Source organism: Syngnathus scovelli, chromosome 12, assembly GCF_024217435.2.
Source record: "Syngnathus scovelli strain Florida chromosome 12, RoL_Ssco_1.2, whole genome shotgun sequence".
NCBI lineage: Eukaryota > Metazoa > Chordata > Actinopteri > Syngnathiformes > Syngnathidae > Syngnathus > Syngnathus scovelli.
Genome location: NC_090858.1, coordinates 7273454 through 7295026, shown reverse-complemented (window position 1 = coordinate 7295026; position 21573 = coordinate 7273454). Strand labels below are relative to the sequence as shown.

Sequence of the window (21573 nt, the reverse complement as noted above, 5' to 3'; positions counted from 1 at the left end):
CTGTCCTAACGAGTGAAAGAATAGTGGCGGAGCCTTTTAATCACCTCAACTTATTGAAGTCACTATGGCTTCAGCACTCACACACAATGCACCCGGTCGCAGAATGAATGCCATGACAACATGGTCCACTGAGAAGATGTGAATCCAGATTTCTTATACTTCAACAAATATTACTACAAGCGCGGTCTTCTGATCTGAACACCAATAATGTGAAATAACAATGGCAGAACAAAGAATTACACACGGCTATGGGTGTCACAAGACTAAATGATATCCAGTTGCATCTCTAACTAAATCTGCACATAAAATATAAAGCAAAAAACAAGAGAAATCCTGAAGAAAGCTTCAATTATAAATAATCTTCAATAGCGCTGCCGATGAAATAAATGGTGATTTAAATGAATAAAAACTTGAGGTTCTCAAAGATGAAAGAAATTTGATTAGATCTGCTGACAATGACCAACAGCACCACCTAGTGTAAGGGCCGTTTGGAAGGGTACCGGGCTATGAATTTGGTAGACTCAATAAAAAAGAAGCATAATGTCAAAAAGATTGCCAGAAACTGGCCTCAATTAAAATAGGGATCTGATGTGATTTGGATTTTCTCAAAGGTCACTTAGGATTTGGAAGGTCTCTGGGATATTTGGAAGCATTTCGGGCCAAGCCAGTTGAATTTTTGAGCAACGTGAAAAGATGAGCTTTAAGATGGTCACAACTAGCAGAGCGTTTCTTAAAATAAAGACAACATAATCTGAAAAACTGTTTAATTTGAATATGTTTGAACACGAGTTGCAGCATTAAAAAATACAAAAAGGCAATCATGACAATGCTAAAAAACTACAATTATGACTCAGAATTATAAATAATACAAATATTTACTATACTAATGAAGGGACCGCTAAGTATTGAAAACATATTTCCAGCCTATATTACAATCATTACTATTCATTGTGTAATATCATGATGATTGTATAGAAAGTTAATTCATAAATAACACTTTATAAACAAAATAATGCCGCTGGGTGATTAGCTACGGGCAGCCAATTAAACAAGTTTGATTTTTTTTAATGCAATATACAGTACATACTGTCCATTACGCAATCATGGCTGTTGTGAATGTAGTTTGACTTTGAGCATTTAATCAGTGTTTCTTAAACACGTTTTTAAACATGGACCGCTTAGCAATTTATTAAAAGCATTGTCCTCTTTTTTCCCCTGATCATCCAGTCTCAAAATATGTTTTCACTTACTAATTAGCTGTTCTATGAAATAGTTATAGTGTGGTGGGGTGGTCACAGTTTGGAAAACACTGGTCCACGTCATAAGCAGTCAACTAAGGGCCCATCGTGCAGACATCCATCACCAGGGGGCAATATGGGATCATGTACCAGCCATACAACCCAAGCATACGTAAGTTTTAAAGCTAAACAAAGCAAAAGAGTGTTGCAAGGAATCATTTGCCCATTGTTCTGTAATGATTCTAATTTCACCACAATGAACTAAGGATATCAAATTTTGAGAGAATATAACCTTCATGCACCTGCAGGTGAATCGGGTGTTCCTGAAGTCAGCTTCACAATCTTATGTAGCGATTGTCTTCTCGTCATCAATTTCAAAGGGACATCAAACTCTCTGTCGTCATTACCAAGCCATATTTTGTCCACTTTGCGTTCCATGGTCGGTAAAATGCCTTGGAAATTCTTTGGTACCCTTCTCCTCACTGATACATTTAAAATGATTCATTGTCTCCTTTGATTTCATCACAAAACTGGCATTTTAATAGTCGTGCAGAGCCTTTTGACATTTATTGTTGCTATCTTGAAGAGGTCAATTTGTTCCTGCGCCAGAGGACAACTCTAAAGGTGAGATCTTCCTGAGAATGGCTGTTTGCTTCACACCAGTCTCCCACTGGTGGATTGTCAATAATTCGGTCCTTTGCTGTTGTAGGACCGCCTCATCATGCTACCGTAACATAAAGATGGATCACACACTCCAGGATGGCCAGGTGCGCCGGGTTTACCGCTTTTACCCTCTGCTCCGTTTAGACCCGCTGGTCCAGGCTGACCTGAAGCGCCCGGTTTGCCATAACCTTGAGGACCTACTTGACCTGTCAAGATAAAATGACTTTGTCATCATTAGAGGATAACACTCAAATAACTTAACTCGGGCACACACATATACGTACAGATCATTCATGCTGCATGACTAAGCAAGCAAAGAGAAAGGCTAAAGAAACAAAAGTTGATGAAGCATCTTACCTGGAGGCCCAGGTGGTCCTGGGTCCCCGTGAATGGTGCGCCCTGGGCTTCCCTTTTCACCTTTAAGCCCGGGATCTCCTACAAACGTACATGCACAACTACCTTTGTTGAATGTTTTGTCAATAACAGGAGAAGACTACAATGAATCCAAATTGTTTGTACCTTTTATTCCATTAATACCGGGTAGCCCTGGATGACCACGGTAGCCCGGCTGCCCCCTGGCACCAGATAGACCAGGTAGTCCCCTAACACCTTGGGGCCCTACCAGACCTGGAAGACCAGGTGTTCCAGGGAGGCCATGGCAACTGGCACAGTTGCTTGACTGGTGGCTCAGCAATATGGATGGCAGTTCAGCTACGATAATTAGAAGAGAGAATATTTCATGAGTACGTTTTAAAACGATTGCTCGCAAGTCAAGAGGTCCTGATACACTTACAGTGAAGAATCTCTCGGCAAACTTGTCGAATGTGCATATCTGAAATTTCACCTGCCTGTAGTAACGCAAGTAAAAAGCATGAACATACATCATGAGGAAAGACACTGGACGTGAATGTTTGCAAGACATACAGATCTTCCTGCCGGGCCAGGTTGTCCAGCAGGACCTGTATCCCCCTGAGGTCCTCTGGGTCCCGTTTGGCCTGCCTGACCTGGCTGCCCAGGGCGGCCCATATGACCTTCTTGGCCTCTCTGACCCGGATCCCCCGTTGTCCCTTTCTAGGAAAAACACAAGGTCAGTGTTAAAAATGATTGGACAACGATTCCGAGAGTGATCGGGACTACATACCTCCCCTTTTAGTCCTCTCAGACCTGGTGACCCCTGTGGAACAAAAGGAACATTTCTTCAAGTGTAACATTTGTCAAATGGTGCTGTGCCATTTTTCCTAATTTAAAATGTATGCCTTGGCTGCATACAGGTTGGGAAAAAAGTGCCTCATGAAACTGGGGGTCAAACTGAACTCACGTGATTCCCTGATTTTCCGTCTGCTCCCTTTTCACCTTTTATTCCCTTAAAGAAAAATACATTTGATAATATTTACTTGAGGCACAGGGAGGAGTTAACATTTTATCATTAAATGAGAGCATTAAATCACAGTTTCAATTGCTTTAAATGTTTGGTTATTGTTTATTTTCCTTCATATGCTTATAAAACTAAAAGAAATACTGCTGAATAACCACAAAAATTTTGTAAACTTTCTTATTTTGGATACTCTTGGAGACATCTTATTCACACTCACCGCAGGCAGCTAGAGTTTATGTTTTATTGATTGCGTTGCTGGATATTTTGTTGATGCATGCTGTTTTTGATGCCAAACCCAATTTTTTTTTTTTTTCAGAAACCAAAACATAGTCATAATAAATTGAGCAAATTGTGATTGAAAGTTGGCAAGATGCACACAGAATATGAATTCTGATATGCTCTTTTCACTAAGGGAAAATAGTCAGTGCAACACTCAAAAGTATGATATGCTCTTTTCACTGAGGGAAAATAGTCAGAATTTGTTTGTTTGCTGTCTTACCATATCTCCTCTTTCACCTGCATGTCCCCTTTCTCCCTAATAGAGTAGACAAGAACGCATTTTATTACAGACAAAGAATTTTTTAAATACTGTATCTCTTTGTGCATTGTGCCGAATGCACCTTGCACTGGACTGACACAATGAAATAGGCATTGCACTCAGTGTGCAACGCAAGTACCTTGCTTCCCTTTAGGCCAGGTACCGCTGGGTGTCCCGGTACACCTGCTTGTCCAGGATCACCTGGTCTCCCCTTTAAAAGCAAAGAAAAGGAAATCAGGAATTTAGATTCTTTTCATATCCAAAAGATATAACATGTCATCATTTATCAATAGATAAGTGATAGTAAGAGCAAGCATACCATAGAACCTGGTATTCCTGGTTTACCTGGACTTCCAATTTCACCCTTACTGCCCTGTGAAAATAGTTACAGACAGCAGAACCACATCATTCATAACAAGTGCATTATGCATTTTCATACTACATGTGCTTTTCTAGGGACATACATGCACATACTAGGGTATGCGCATCATTTGTCGTTGATAAATTTGATTATTTATTTATTTATCTATCTATTTATTTATTTAGTTATTTGATTCGATTGATCTCAGAATAAGCATGAATAATGTTTTACATAGCTATTTCTATGCTGGATTTACCATTTTATTTTGGTGTTACATATTATGATATTAACTTATAATGGATACCTTTGGACCAATATTTCCCTTTAAACCAGGTGGACCGGAAGGACCCATTTGCCCCTGCAAGAGAATAAAACCATACATTTGAAAAATGCTTCAGAACAAGCATGTACTATCATTTAAATTAATGGTCAAACATGAATTTACAGGTAATCCATCTGATCCTTGGGGACCCCTTGATCCAGGAAAACCAGCTTCTCCCTTGAGGAAGAGTGTACAGGAAAAAAATAAAATGAAAAAGAATTGAATGTACTGAAGTGAGAGAAAGGCAAAAACTCACTTTTTGTCCAGTGAGACCGGCCATCCCTTGCGAACCAGGCAAACCCTAATACATGGAAAATAATGTGATTAGATATATGTGTTTTACAATGCAATCCAAGAAAATATAATGGAAAAAAAATATGCATAAATGTTTAATGGGTCGCACAGCTGCACACTTATGTATACTGACCTGTATGTTGCACTAAGCAAAAGTGACAAATCATGGCTATGCTGCAAAACGGATTGAAATGATAAATGTGCAGAATGTGCTGGTACTTGCAAGAAAGAAATTAAACCCTATTTAGAATTCAGTTGGGAAAAACAATGACAGCAATATAAATGCAATAAAAAGCACACTGAACATTTTTGTGGTGAGCAGCCCAGTCAGTAAATCCCACAGAGAAGCTTTTTGTTGTTGTTTTCTATTGAGTGTTCCAGAACTCCTTGTGGGATTCCCCAGCTAAGAATCTAGTATTTGACAGTACAAGTACAAGTCAATGATCAGATTGATCAAGTTGCCAGAGAAGACCAGCATACGTTATGGTTAGTGTTGTATAGGTGAATTATTTGCATGCGTCTTGGACTTGATTGAGCAAAATGCGGATGCTATCATGTACTAAATCTGTCTCTGTGGATAGACTCTTTGTTCATGGGTGCCTGAGGATGGCCTGTAGCCTTGTGGAGCAAGTGAGTCATGTTTTATAGACCCATCATAGACTCTGGACAAGACTTCTAATCATGAGCAGTGGGATTGTGGCCCACTTGAAACACTTTCCTCCAGAAACAGAACTGCCAGAACAGCACAGCTTTCCCTCGATTAGTCACTTTGTGGCTTTCGATCAGAGCCAGAAACGTCTTACATAACAGGGTTGTCCTGGGATGCTTTACAGGGGAAATACCCCGATATTGCTATGTTGTAAAGGGTACTCTCCATGCTCATCATTTTACCCAATGGAGTCAAAAGTCCATCAATAACGTGCAGTTTGTATAATCCATCAAATTTCTTACTAACAAATTCTCAAGAGTCAATTTTTACGATGTTTTCGAAACACTTCCTGGAGCTGCTCTTCATTCCAAAAGCATCATTTTGGGGGACAGGCAACAGTAACTTTTTTGAGTCTGGTGACTCAAAGACAATAGAGGGTCCAAAGTTCACCATCTCTAAGTGCACACTGAAAAGACAACAGTTCCTCTAAGAAAATTTTAATTTTGGAAAGATTCCAAAATTGAATACAGTGTATAAATGCCGATTTATCCTGCTAATTTTTTTATAAAAATGTTGCAGTTGCAGTTTTGACTCACTGTATGGCCGGTCCTTCCATCGAGACCAGGGATTCCATTGGCCCCACTTTCGCCCTTCAATTAAAAAAAAGGATAAAAACAGCTGCATGGCGAAGTAAGACACAGAAATAACACAATAGCCTCACAGTTACCAGATTTTACTTTATAAATTCAATTAACTTAAAGTGCCGTGTGTGGTTTTGATTTTCCATGCAATATCTAGTATTTTACTAAAAGCAGAATCATTGAAAACAGGGACAAGGTTATTGCCAGATCTCTATGACTACATAACCGTGGCTGCCAAACCTCAACAACATTTGGGAACACCATAGTCTTCTAGGAACTTGCACACTTTGCCAAACTGCCTGAATAATTGTATTCATTCCTCAATATTTGCACCATATAAACAAACAAGACCTTAAGACCAGGTGGTCCAGGAAATCCATCCTTTCCATCTCTCCCAGGTTCACCCTGTAAAGACAGCAACAGGTTTTAAGACATTAGTCGATTGAATAACTATATTGTGTTTGTTTTGATACATACAGGTGCTCCTCGATAACCTCGAAGCCCGGCAGGTCCAAGACTTCCTTTCTCTCCCTGTAAATTAACAGCAGTGTGAGCGACTAGCGATTGGTAGTGCTTGGTGTTACCACACTCACCGTTTTTCCGGGTTCACCCGCCATCCCGACTTGTCCAGGTGATCCAACTGGTCCCTGACAATAGTAAAGATTTAGAGAGATTATGACAAGCAATAATGACAAGATTTCGAGCTTGACTGGGCTTATTTCTCGGATGATTCCACTTTTTTTTTTTATAGCTTTTATGGAGCAAGACCGTTACGGCTAACTGCATTGCCAAAGAAGTATTACCAAGACTATTCTTCCTTCTTTGCAAGATTAGAAATACATTCAGGAATTCGGATATTGATATTTAAATTGGAACCTAAAGTCTACTGTAGGTTATGTGGTGAATGTTGGACTGTTGGATTTAATTTAGCGCAGCTGCTTTTTAAATCCTGACGGTGTAATAACGGTGAATTTATTTCCAGTGCTTTTTGAACATTGTAGCCACAGTCCTGACAAACGTGACATTTGATTGCACTATCGCGTCTTGCCTTTGGGTTTACTGTATGTTCAGCAGTTTTAGATCCACGCTCTGTAGATCTACATAGATATTTGCCAGGAAGACAAACTTTCCACCCTTGGGTGGCCATTCAAAATAAAAATAATTTGCAAAAGGCAGATGTTGCAGATGTGCTTGTATGCAGTGGGAATGGGGCTCGATATATCATGGAAAATCCCTAGAAAATCCCTGTCAATGCTCAGCTTGTCATTCTGGGATTTAAAAAGATTACTTTTTTATTGCTCTTCCAAAGTCAGTACAATATACGAGCAAGACTATATAACAAAAGTAGGACAGCTTGCGGAATTCTTCATATCGCAAGCAAGCACCACTTCACCTCACTGAACCATTTCTTCCATAAAAGAAACTAACACACCAGGCACAAACAGCGAAGAAAACATCATGTTTGTTGAAGTTGCTTTTCCTGATGGCCTGACTGTAAGTGTTTATCGATTTCAATTAGGCATTCTATTTAAACTACAATGTGTCACATACGATTATAAATTCAGTTTTGTTTCTTTTTTCAATGTGACTGAAAGAGGTTGTAATCCCACTAAGACACATCGGACTCGGGGATGCTGGGTACAGATTTTTCAAGAATTTGATACATTTAATTTCTTATACAGCCATTTGAGATGTTTTTTGCTGATGACTTTAAGTGGGAGTGGATGTCAAAGAGATTAGCCTGTCAGACACCTCTCTGTGGGGACCAAGAGGTATTTTGTTAAGAAAGTGTTGTTTTTCATAAGAAATGTATCGCAAGCTGTCAAAAAATAATTGCCCGTGTTTCCTGTGTGTGTTTGTTTTAAATCAAGTCTTTATCACATCTGTACCACAAACGTACCTCAGTGGGGGCTAAAAACGATGTCATATCGGTTATATGGCAAGAATGAAATTTAGTTATATTTTTATGCCAATTCACCAAATAGTCTTTTAAAGATGCTTTTCAATGTGAAACAGATCCACGATCATCCTCCACACACATTAAAGGATTCCAACAAATCCCACATGAAGATGCACTTTGGCAACAGTGGCAAGGAAAATCTTCCATCCACACAGCAAACCTTGAACAGAACCAAGACTTACTAAGTCAGCAAATAGAACACAATCTTAAGTGTGTCTTGCTCTCAAGGGATCTGCTTTTATATTGAAAACACATGGCGACAACAGAGAAGCAACAATGCCAAACGGTGAATGTGTCTTGCAGGGATTTTCTGTTAATTCACCGGTTTATCTTCGGAGCAGCATCCGTCTCACTTGGAATTTAATTGTATTGCTACGGACACAAATAAGCACAACTTGTGCAACGTGTAAAGTCATGTTAATGTTTGCTTCTTGTATTTTGCTAAAAATTATTTCCTTTCCTTGAGCTACACAGTCAGTTTGATTTGCAACAGCTGTAACCTCCATTGATGTGTTTGTCATTTGGTTTCATTTAAACTAACAACTCCCATTGCAAAGTAGATGAGGACACGACAGTTAGGCAAGATTTACGCTACATGATTTGAGTGATCCAACTCTTATTGTTTTTTTACTTTGAAGCCTGTTTCATGGCAATATACGTACAGTAAACAGAAAATAATGCATGGATTCCCATGTATGCAGTGGAATCTTCTCACAAACACAAAAAAAAGTGCAACAGAGGCTAAAATGGCATGAATGGATTGAAAAATATGAATACCTTCTCTCCAGGTTGCCCAGGTGGCCCTGTTAATCCTGGCACACCTCTCTGACCCTGAGCGAACAGAACGGCATTGCAAATGTGTTTTGTTGGGGGATACAAATGCCAAAGAAAGAGGAATGCCACAAATGGGTTTTTTGACCTTCCTACCGAAACACCGGGCCTCCCCTGCTCTCCTTTAAACCCATCGGTCCCACGTTGACCCTGACAAATAGAACGTCCATTTTCACAATGCATTTTGCGACCGCATCTTGTCATTGAAATATTGATCACCTTCATTCCTGGTATACCCGGAAAGCCTGGACTTCCTCTAATGCCAGGCACCCCCTTCAATTGGGAAAAAGTACAAACATCTGTGTTAAACCTGGTTTACTGATCATGTTATTGATGAGACATTTTTTGATCATGTTTGTTTTCATCAGCTATTTTTCCTTTTAAATGTTTGTAAATTAGTGGTTATTTTTTTTGTGGGGGGGGGGGGGGGGATATGTTTGTATATTGAACTATGTAGTACTCACAGGCTTACCATCAGCACCAGCACGTCCAGGTTGACCTGCTCTGCCTTCATTTCCTGGTTCACCCTAAAGAAAACATGATGAGCACTTTAAATGTCGTGCTAATTAAAAAAAAAAATTTCTCTCGTTATAACCTCGTGATGACTAACTTAAGTTACAATTCATCACTTGTTTACACAAGGATTAACCACAATGTAAAGGTAAATGTCTGTTGTATAAGTGTGTACAACTGTAAAGTGTATAAGAATAATCTTGGATGATGAACCACATACTGCTTCACAATGTCGCAAGATAAAGACATAATAATCACACGCAGCAGCCTTTTCGTGTAAATATTTTGAATACAAGCTGTCTGAGACACATTAACTGTAAAAACAACACACTTGTACCACCACCCCTGGAAGGCCTTGAAAATGTACGAATCTGCTGTAAATTGCAGAATATGTGCAGCAGTTAAAATACCAAAGACGTTTTTGGAATATTCAAAGAGGACAATAAGAAACTTTATTTGGAAAAACTGACCTTCATGCCTGGAAGTCCTGGAGGTCCCGGAGGACAGACACAAGGTTCTTGAGTTGGCTCAGCATAATCTGGACTGTTAGAACACTGCAGGAGCAAAAAAGAAGGCTCTTTTATGTATGCACATTTATAGCTTGAAATATATAGTATACGTGTACATTAATAAATTCTACTAATGGCTTAACAAACTATACTTCTGTGAAACAGGCTGTAAATCCATATCGTCATTACAAATAAGTATTATTTGTATTAATGGTAAGAGCAAAATGTTGAAATTCACACAATGCTTTTTATATCTGTATATTCCAAAAAAAAGAATGAAATTGAACTGGATGCTTCTACCACAGAAATATTTAAGTAGACTTATAAGAACGTCAATGAAATGCAGATGTAACGCAAAGACAATAATTGGCAAACATCTGTAAGTGTAGCCTTCTGAATTTGTCTTGCATTTGTATTGTAGCAATTAAGTCTGCAACAGTGAGTACTAAACAACATAATGATGGGACAACAGAACAATTGCATGGTTAGATAACAATTAGGAGCACGTCCAACAAATAAGCGAATTTACAAAATGTTACTTTGATTTTCTGCTGAGCTGACTCATCTACTACATGGTGTGATGGTTAGGTAAGGGGTGGCAGAATAATTTCACGCCAAATGTGCGGTTAACCAATGGTAAAATTGAATCGTGGAAACAGATGTCGATCCCAGAGTGAGAAGCAGGTGAGAAGAAGTTATATTTGCTGCTTCTGGGAAGAAAAATTATAATGCCAAGTCTTGTACTTACCACTCCTGGTATTTCACATGCAGTTTCACGGTTGTTCTGCTCTGGGTCACAGTAGATACGGAGCTTCTGAAGTTCAAACTGAACAAAATTGGTCACAAAACACAATTATAACAATGAAATATAAGTCAAAACAACAAAAGTGATAACTTGTAGTTGTGTAATCTTGATATTTGTGCCTTGACACTACTTAATTGTAGAATAATAAGTCCAAATAAAAAAAGGGTTTTCAAAGAGTAAAGAGTGTTTATTATTCTACTTAATCCAGCTGTGTCATGGAGGTGAGGGCTTTATCTATGCATCAATTTTCCTCAGGCGGGAAGCAGTTTAAGGAGATAAATGCTGCTTTTTTGTCAGCAAATGAGTCACCAACAGAGTGTGGCTGTTCTCTGAACAATAGTGTCCATAATGGCAGGTAATTACAGTTATCACCATTTTTCTCTGGTGGGAAAGGTAATTAGTGTCTATTTAATAGTTAATTAGTGTCTTATCTAGTTCAAGGGGATGCCCTGGTGGTTGATTGAGATGCAGTATTTATTAGACGGCAAGTGACTCCATTCAAGCCTTGGAGGCTCAGAAAAGATGGAATGCAAACCAATGCAAAATTTTACTTTGTGTTTTTTTTTTTGTTTTTGTTTTTTTGGTGAGGTTAGTGGTAAATTGGCTCCAGAATGTCCCACAAGAGTATTTGGCATCAGTTATCATGTGAACAAAAGTTTTTTATTTGTAATGATTTTACTTGCTATGACATAAGAGACTTGAATATTTGTAGGTTGGAATTACATTTCTGCCCTGATGCACTTTTTTGTTGGTTTCCCAGCACAAAATAATCTGTATAGTATCATTTGGCAGAAATGATCTCTTTATGCTCATGGAAGATGTGGCCGTAGTAAGTCATTTCTCTCCAGTAACCACAATGGTAGCTTCTGGCACAATATGCAAACAGTAAAATCGTTTACATATGTATCAGAAGAGTTTTGAATCACTGTTGCGTAACAACAGTAGAGATGTACCATCATTGAACTGATTAAAGGGCATTTTGTTTAAAAGCCTTTCTTTAACCACAACGATTTTCTGTTATAAAACAGTACATTTAAAAAAAATGTTCAGAATATGTTCCACAATAAATTTGAACAATCTGACAGTGCTTACCGGTGCTGTTGTTTCTTTGCTGACGTATTTTCCAACTTGAGTTTTTCCATTGATGAAAATGCCAACAGGAGGCTCCAAAGACAGCATTTCGATTTCCAGGTCATCAACATAAAGAGTGACGTCCTCCTCAGTGACCAATAGTCGTAGTTGGTGCCATTTCTCATCAAATAGATTCTTTGGGCATAAAACAAATGAAAAAAATAGCAGGAAATTCTCATTAAAAATGGTAGTGGGCATACAATACATTACAATACATGAAATTTTATGTCATTTTGCAGCCTCACCTGCGTGTGGATTTAAGGAAAAGAATTGTTAAATTACCACCCAAATGTAACTAATAGGGGCAAGGACCGATATTTAGTTTCTTGAGTTGAAACACCTCATGTTATTTTTGGGCAGTAGAACCATGAGATATTCTAACTAATGAATAGGAGTAATCTGAGTAATTTGGGATGCTATTGTGATATTTGTACAAGGAAACAATAATCACAATAACGTGATAATTGATACCGGAAGAAAACCATCACATCACACATCACAATATGGAGCTAATATGTAACTTGAAGTCATGACTTCTTGTACATTAAACATACATAAATTAACCAAAACATAAACATTATTTGTTTATAGATACCGTAAGTGAGAAATACTGCTACAATATCACAATACTGACATTGTGTCCCCACTAATGATTATAATGAAAAAAACTATGATTTAATAAAACAAAAATACATGTATATGAGAACATATTATTGTACAGTAATTTTTTTTCTTGTTTTAAAATTTAACAATAATGTCAGTACCAGTAAGTCACAATATAAGTGGATTACATTTACATATGATGGTATAGTACATGTCAAAATCATTAAGCAAGACTAGTGAAATGTGGCGAGTGTATGTGTCAAAATCCATCAGCGCCTCTGGGAATATTCTGTTATTCTTCTAACCATTTTGAAGTCTTTATTATATTACCAGCTGCTCAAGTTCAAAGATCAAATATTTTACTGTATTTTGTTTAAGCGCAGGGGAAATAGTGGGAGAACCCACACTCCTTTTTCTTTCTCCCAAGACAGTTTGCGCAATCATGATTGGAACTGACCCATCCAGCGTTCTGAAGGAAGCACTAATGAACTCTACAAGGAAGGTGTGACAAGGTGCCTCTGGTTAAGCACAACTGCTATGAACATTAACCTGTTACAGTTAAACTTTTCAACAGCCTTTCTCTTTTGTGCCTGACAGACAGCAGGGAGCCTCTAAAACAACAAAGTATGTTTATGTAATTTATGGAAGTGCATGTTCATAAATGGTTGCATATTTATTGTCTGTTTTGTTTTTCAATTAGTCTAAGTAAAAAATATATTTAATATGGATATTACGAACAAACAATCAAAAACTTAAAGGATCACATCCACCCCAAATAAGGACAAGTGCTATAATGTCAGCAATCCCTCCTCCACACGTACGTACCATTACAGTGTTACGAGAAAATGTAACTGTTTGCGTTCCGCTCAGTGAGTGACTAGTTGTGGTGAACTGGACGGTGCCATCAAGTCCATTTATGGTCACTGCCATTTGAGGTCTCCCGTCACGTGTCTGGATCCTCCACAGGTCCCACTCTTCCAATGCCACCGATCCCTTGTATCTCAGAGTGGCAACGAATACATACGATGGTGGAAGGCCATCAGGGAAAAGTAACCTGGAATAACAGAATACCTCAGCTTTGAAAACACAAATACAATGCAAAAGAATAAAAGTCCCTTGATCACCTTGTAGCTTCACTCAAGTCGATACGAGACGTCACCTCATAGGCCTTAGTGCCATGATATGTTCCTTTTATTTTTTTGGCTTTTTTGGCCAGATTTAAATGGAGTAGGATATCAAATCCTTTCTCATCTCTGGAATCAATAGGTATTCTTGCAGGACAAACCGTCTCTGAAAAAAGAGGACATAGTGAAAACCTCTTTTGATATTTAAGTAGTCACGCTCACGTAAATGAAACACTCTCAACAAAGACTTGAAACTCAATAGTTTGCAGTACGGGGTAAATGAAAAGCAGAAGACTTTATACGACGTGTGAATGTTTGCTTTATGAATGACCCTGATGGAGCATGTCCAAAAGATCCACATTTACATTGACTGGAAAAAAGTTGAAATGTTGTAATGTGAATGCCAGTGAAGTAGTATTTGATGAAACACTATGCAAACTTAGCATTTGCTTGTCCAGAATAAGCATATTCCTGAGGGAGTTATGCCATAATGGTGGTCTGCTTGCATGTTCAGTAGCTCATCTTCCTTGTGGCTGTCATGTTGGCAACACACTGACATAGTGGTGAACACATCTGGCCCACAGTCGGGATATCTGGATTTGAATCTCTACTGGAACTATGTGTGGTGTTTGGATGTTCTCCTTGGGCTTACATGGGTATTCTCAAAGAACTCTGGATTCTTCCCTACATCCCAGATGGATGGATGGATGGATGGATGGATGGATGGATGGATGGATGGATGGATGGATGGATGGATGGATGGATGGATGGATGGATGGATGGATGGATGGATGGATGGATGGATGGACACTGAGCTGTGCAAACAGCCCCTAAACAAGCAGTTCCTTACCTTCACACAGTTTTTGTCGTATGACTTGTATGATCCTGGAAATACTTTTGTAGTCCTCAACAGAGAAAACGTATGTAGAAAAAGGCTTGTTTGCGATGGCTCTCAACTGTGCTTCCTCTGTCTCCGACCCGACACCAATTGCAAACAAAATGACTCCTTTTTTTCTCGCTGCCTCTGCTGCCTTCCAAACCTCATCTTGAGACTTCCCATCGGTGAGGACAACTGCAATCCGGGACACGCCCATCGGGCCGCGCTCAGAGAGGCCAAAAAGCTTGTCTGTAGCAAACTCAATGGCCGCGCCTGTCCTCGTGTTTCCTCCCATGTACTCGATGGATTCCATTGCTTTGATGAGAGCTTTATTCGTTGAATGCATCCCCAGAGGTATCTCTAAAATGGGATCATCGGTATACTGGACGACACCAACTTGGGTAAATTTCTGTCCAATGTTGAAGTTTTTGGTTATGTTCACAAGCCACCGCTTTACTAGTTCAAAGTTGACATCTTCGACACTCCAGGAACCATCGACAATAAATACCAAATCACCTGCCGCAGTCCTACAACCTGAAGAAAACATAAAGCAAAATCTTAGCGAAAGTGAGGACAAGTTAAGGCTAATAGAGCTTCTTACTTCTTAGGTCTTCATCTTGTGCTGCGTTAAGCCGATATAAAAGCATGACACATAGGCATCTTAAGACACAAGCTTTGTAACCCATAGTGTAGCAGCTCTAACTTCCAGTTGCACCTGTAGAAAAAGGGGAAAACATGTAGCATCCATCAGAACTTCACACAGCCGGCTTTTTCACCCTATGTGTATAAGGTACAGATTAAATGTGCATCTTAGAAACTCTAACATCCTGTTTTGGCAACTTTTGTCTGACTTGGCCAGCTGAATAAACTTCGGCTCCACTGTTCCACCTCGTAAAAAGTATTAAAATAAATTTCAGCTCATTACAATGCCAAGTCATATTTCTCTATTTGTTATTGGGAGTGTTACTAATTGTTGTTTTATGACTAATCGGTTGTCAAAAGACAGCAATGCAGTATATAATTTACTGCACTTTGGAAGTAACTCGGTCAACGCTGTTATTATATATTGAAATCAAATCATTTTACTGCCATCCAGCCTTCAGAAAGACGGGAAGTGAATTCAACTCAACTCTCTTCCTGGCCAAAAACATCAGAGCCACATCAATCCTCTTTCTCAGCTCTCGACGCCTTAGCACACGAAAGCATTTTCCTCTCTGACGTTATCCAGCACATCCTTGCATGACACCATCAGCTCTACTAAATGAATGGTCTATTGAACATCTAAACCACAATTACCCTTGAACTAGTGCTCAATGTTTCCTGTGGGATTACCAGTTCATCTCTCAAATCTAAGCATGCACTTAGTCCAAGAGTTATAAATAACCTCCCCGTAAATTTGTTGCCAATACTTGTCCTTCATATGTTCTTAAGTGTTATATGTTTTTTTTCCCCTGTTTAGCATACCGTTATTCAAATGAAACATTTTTAGTTGGACGACAAACTTGTTGGAGCTCCCTGTGAAAACACAAATTGAAATGGAATTTTCATAAAATCCCGGTGGCCACCACATCTCTGATATCATGAGGGCAGGATAGAAAGAGACAGGGAAGGTAAGGTTAACTGGTAATATGGAACTGGCCAAGGAATTTCACCCTTCATGGTTTTTAGGTAGATTTTAGGTAGAAATTCACACAACCGCTGGGAGAACATGCAAACTTCACAGACTGAGATTTAAGGCCTTGTTGCTGTGAGACAGAAGTGCTAACAAGGACCAAATATTAAATGAACTGTTTTTGCCATTCAAATATTTCCTATTAATGTTTTCTCTATCACTGGCCTAAACTCCGTTTATTTTACCACATTTTAAAATGCAATTTAAATCCCAGGTTTCAAGGGCAATAAACGTTAAGTCCGGACCTGTGATCATTCTGTGTTGTCCGCATTTCTTATACCACATTTCGACATCATAATTATATGATTATAGCATTTAGTTGCTGAGCGTGGTCTCTCTGAATTGCAGGAGTCTGGATGGCCCTAATAGAGGTAAATTAAAAAAAAGCACATTGTTCAACTGCATATTCATCAATGTATTCTGTTTAACCATTAAACAAATGTTAGTAAAGAAAGCACTTTAAATTAAAAAGATTGCCATTGGCCTTCAACATCGCTCAGCTGTAATTATGGGAGACTCAATTAACCTCACTGCGCAAGCTACTCACATTATTGAACATAATGTAGTTTTATTATGACGTCAAACATGAAATTAGAGATGCAGTCTAATACGCAAGCCGATGACTGAGTCACATGTGAGCCGACAGCAGACATTCAATCATCTAAGTCATTTCTGCGGTCGCCTTACGAAATGATGGCTTCAAACATGTTGAGGAGGAGAAACTGCTGACATGCTTAAAGGAAGCAGTTGCAAATGAGGACCAGATATTCTGCAATGCACTGTAAGAAGCAAAACTTCTGGAACAGATAACGTTTGCATATGAATGGAAATAGTGTAAATCTCATTTCAGATCATGACACATTAAGATCAACCAAACAGTAGCTGAGATTTCACCCTTAGCCTTTTAAGTTCATCCATTTCTGTCCAACCAAAGGAGAGGTTCCAGTATTCACATGACTCTATTTTTCCACAATGTTCACGCAGCACTAAAGAGACACACTTGAACATGCTTCAACTGGTTGTGAAATCCATTTTATTCTGAATTTTCCTCACTAGAGATTTGGGGGAGACTGTTGGAAACCCCCCCTCATTGGCAAGGTGCAGCCTGGATGACTTTCCCCTCCAACGACTTTTCCCAATCGCACTGTTTCTACACCTCTGCTCACACCACATGGATTTCATTTACACAGTCGGACAGTCAAATTCACGAGCCTCCGCCGGTTCCAAACACATGTAGGACTACTTCATGATGAGCGAGTGTAGCTTAGAGCAAGGAATCGAAGACTAAAGTGAACTCACGCTGCAATATTATGCATGTCTTACATCTATATATAGATTGATTTTTGGGAAAGACTTCTTTACAGCCTTGGGCCATGGTCTGAAAATTATCTAATGAAACTTGGGCTACACTCAAAAGTTGAAGAAATTCCAGCAATGACTGCAGCATATCATTAGCCAGTGCTTTGTCATCTTTGATGTAAATCTTATTTTAATATTCATTTGGTCCAGAATTACATTTGGTAGCAATAACTGTTTGTCATATTTCAAATGATATCACAGTGGGACCTCTAAAATGGAAAACGATCCATTATGTAGTGATAGTTGACTTCCAAAATGTTCTAATTAAAGGAAAAGTCAATTAATTTGTTCAGGTTCTCTGTAGTTTTGTAACTCTAGAGATAACCTTTAATATTCTCAACTGTAACACAAATATTAAAAAACTACTCCAAGTGATTGTTTGGTGACCACACAAGGGTATATCACACCTCTCGCCCCAAATCAACTGGGGAAGACTTCAACTCACGTGAGGACAAATACTACTGAAAATGAATGCATATGTATATGATGAATTGTGGAGCTCTGGAATATTATGGGACATTCATTCATTCATTCATTCATTCATTCATTCATTCATTCATTCATTCATTCATTCATTCATTCATCCGTGCATCCATCCATTCATTCATTCATTCATTCATTCATTCATTCATTCATTCATTTCCCTACTCATTCGTCCATTCATTCATTGCCTACTGTAATGCAACATTCGAACAACAGTATTAGACCCGGAAGAGTTATATTCACTTAGTACTGTATCTGTATTTTGAGTAGTTTCACACCAAAGAGTAAATCCAGTTGCCTTGCTGATGTTATAAAGCATGCATCTGATATAAATTTGGCAAAAGAAAGCTATTCTATTCCAAAATCAACAACTTCTGTGGCTGAACCGTGGCGAACTTCATGAACATTTACAGCTGCCAGATTCTTCAAGCAACATAGAAATGCCAAGTCATGTTAGTCGTTGTTATTCGAAATTTACTCAACATCCAAAAGACTTGTAATCATTAGCTTTGAGGGGTCCTACTGCCTTCCAACCAGCCCAGCCAATTTTTATATTTACTGCTCCAAGTCTTATTGATCATTGCCCTTCATATGCTCTGCATTATATGATCACCTTTGCAAGAAAAAAACTTTACAATACTTGCAAGTCATTATTTGATGCCAATGTGCTTGCATAAGTTCACGAAAAAATCATTTGAGACTGGTACTGATAATTGTACGTAATGACTTCAATATGCCACCCCTGCAACACAAAATCAAAGCTTTGTTAGCTACAATAAAATTCAATAACCTTTTTTGCATGAGTAAACAACCTGCACTGATACATTCGACACACACCACCATGCATATAAGAATTCCCTAAACACAGGTGTCATAGCATCCCAAATGTTTGCAAGATATTACCTGTAAGTGTTCCAAGATCTTGTGAAAATTCCTGTTAATCCTTCTCAATAAGAGGGATTAGTGATCATTACTGTTCCCAGGCCAGGATTGTCAGAAAGTGCATGAACAAATGCAGGTTTTGTGTGGTGAATGAAAAAGGCCCTCCCTCAATCGCCTGCGCTTCTGTCCTTCTTCTCCTTCCTCCTCTCCAGCCCCCACCACTCCACACTGGCATACTGCCAGCCTCAATTACCACGGGTGGAAAGAGAAGCCGATAAGGAGAGCATAAAATTGTACAACAGACAGCCCCATCTCTGACGGACCAGAAGGAAAATAGTAGTAATGAGAGCAGTCTTCTTCCAAGTGTTGTGGGTTTGGAAGTTGGAAGGACGATTTGCTGAGGGCATAACCAGAGAATATGGACATTTCTAGAAGACAACCGTGGGATCAAGCCACAAATTGGAGTATTTTTTGCTGAATTGCACATGCATTAGCATAAATGAAAACAGTCCATGTGATAAACAATAATTTATCCATATTTTTTTTATTTATCCGTTTATTAGCAAGCTTTTGTTGTGATGGGATTTTCACTAACATTTACTCCCTAGTCATTCACTAAGCACTGATTAAAAAACATTATCCTGATTAGTATAATTTGACAGAGAATTCCAGCTCTTAAATCTCATTTCAACCTGTTAAACCAATTTTCTTGCGAGTATAATTGACCCACTGCCTTTTGAAATTATTTGGCTAGATTTACAAGTGACACAAGTGAGATTTTTGTGGAGCACTGATATGGGTCATGGCAGTGCAAAGAGGAAAAAATGGTCTCCAAGAATCGGATCAGATATCTGCCAAAGCGACTGCACCATAAACGGACCGATGAGCTCCAGTCTGTCAATGGGAGCCTGATGTCATGGCAGTGAACAAATTGAGAATGTATATAATGTGTGGAAAGTTAAATATGGTCTCAATATGGTACACGGGAGGCGCACAATGCATTAGTACATGGAAAAACAACTGCCAACATTGGCCAGTGGAGTATCGCTGAGGTCAGCTATATTTTAACATTGGGAGATGAGGAACCTTTTGCATATAAAAAAAAAAAAAAAACGTGAAAAAAAGGTTGCGACTTATCTGATCGTAATTCAAAACAAAATCATACTGTACTGCATATGGAGGACCTGCTTTGTGCAATAAATCTATTCTAGTCAGTCGAAATGGTGAAGCCCATCCTTACTCTCTTTGGTATGGATGTAGGAAGAGAATTAAAACCAAAAACATTGTATAAGTTCCTTTAAATATTGCGTAAAGGGGGGTATATGATCACTCCTACCTGGCAGGTGTCTTCAATCTTTGTCCTCTGCCAAGATGAGATGCTGGTCGGTGCCGACTGCGTCCTGGTTGACCCTGAGCATCGGTAGTCTCTGGTGGATTGCACAGACAAATGGTGAGTAGGGTTGTGGAGCATGGAAGTGGCCGATCTTACTTGTCATCTAATTTAATTATTTTTAACATCAAGTGATCAGTAGAGTAACTACGCAATAAAGTAACTAAGTTCATGGAATCATTGCCACTGGAAAAAAAGTGGATAGCAAATAGAAGTGCGATGTCATCTGGTTCCTGGCAGTAGAATAAAAATGCCTTTGAGGAATAAACTGTTATGTTTTATGCTAAACCTCTTTCACTTGTTCAGTTTTGTGCAACACTGAACATTCAAAGACGACAGAGAGTTTGATGAAACAAAACGGAACAACATGAGGTGGAGGATGACGGCTGAATTTAACGAGATCCCGAGGAAACAAACAAATGCCAGTAAAAGGCTCTGGGAAGAGTCTTGAGTCATTCACAAATCTCAGTGGGGTTCCCCCCGGGATATCTTGCTCCATTAGATGTGGGAAAACAATTAATTTTTCATACTGAAATAAAATGCTATACATTGAAGCTGTTTTTTTTTTTTTTTTTTTTAAGAATCCCAAAGCAGGCAAGCTTTGCTGCCAAGAACTAGTATTCCCAAATGGAACATGTGGACTCTGTTCCAATCAAGCATGAGTTTTTTGTGCTCCAAAGTCAGCAATGGGACACAACTAAGCCAGGAATTGAAACAGACTTATGATTGAAGTCACAACTGTTGTGTAACATTCTCCACATGGGAACTGTTTCTGTTTGTGTCATTACAGTCATCACTGCTACAACTTCTAAGGACGACATATATTTATTGTACCACTGACAGCTAAATTCACGCCGTTACCTGTCAAAGTAAATGTTGTGAAGTCAAATGACACGTGGTTATTGCACTTACACAATTATTATTCCATCAAGAATTAATTACCAGTATTATCCTGCTTCTGACGAAATTGTTCTGGCTATGTTTCCACTGTGAGGTTGCTGTAACAGTAAAACATGCGGGCAGCTGTAACACAGGTGGTCCCGCTGCATGTTTACTCTACAGATTTAAAAACTAGTGGTGCCTGTAGGTGATGTGAGGTTCAGGGGAAAGATTAATGTAGCACAGTGTTTCTGTATTGTGGCTGTAAGATAATGGAATCTTAAGAACAAGCTCAAAGAATGTAGTACTACCTAAATCCGACAAAAATGTTTGATTGTTTTTAAAAATGATAGTGGTTGAAATATTATAAAAAATTACAATGAAATTATACAGATTGTACAAATTAATGAAAAACTAACTGGAAACATTAAATATTACTTACATTCCATTGCAGCAATATTGATTTCTGTGAAT

The 21573-nt window shown here is 38.7% G+C and overlaps 1 protein-coding gene across 2 annotated transcripts; it reads right to left on the bottom strand.

Moving 5' to 3' along the window:
- Nucleotides 1-750: 750 nt before the first annotated feature.
- Nucleotides 751-19288, bottom strand: col21a1 (collagen, type XXI, alpha 1). 2 transcript variants are annotated; one of them, XM_049736177.2, is made up of 29 exons: nt 18852-19288; nt 15036-15149; nt 14408-14968; nt 13558-13723; nt 13259-13487; nt 11792-11965; nt 10643-10720; nt 9856-9939; nt 9337-9399; nt 9092-9145; nt 8969-9022; nt 8819-8872; nt 6675-6728; nt 6559-6612; nt 6433-6486; nt 6037-6090; nt 4754-4798; nt 4621-4674; nt 4480-4533; nt 4134-4187; nt 3954-4025; nt 3776-3811; nt 3220-3264; nt 3043-3075; nt 2826-2972; nt 2695-2749; nt 2421-2612; nt 2259-2336; nt 751-2107 (listed from the first exon to the last, which is right to left on the bottom strand). In XM_049736177.2, exons 2-29 carry the CDS (start codon nt 15118-15120, stop codon nt 1920-1922), a joined length of 2871 nt encoding a protein of 956 aa, XP_049592134.1. In that variant the 5' UTR covers nt 15121-15149; nt 18852-19288; the 3' UTR covers nt 751-1919. The 2 variants fall into 2 exon arrangements, with proteins under 2 accessions (XP_049592134.1, XP_068508691.1); XM_068652590.1 differs by lacking the exon at nt 15036-15149 and having other exon boundaries at nt 18852-19286.
- Between the last annotated feature and the right edge of the window lie 2285 nt (nt 19289-21573).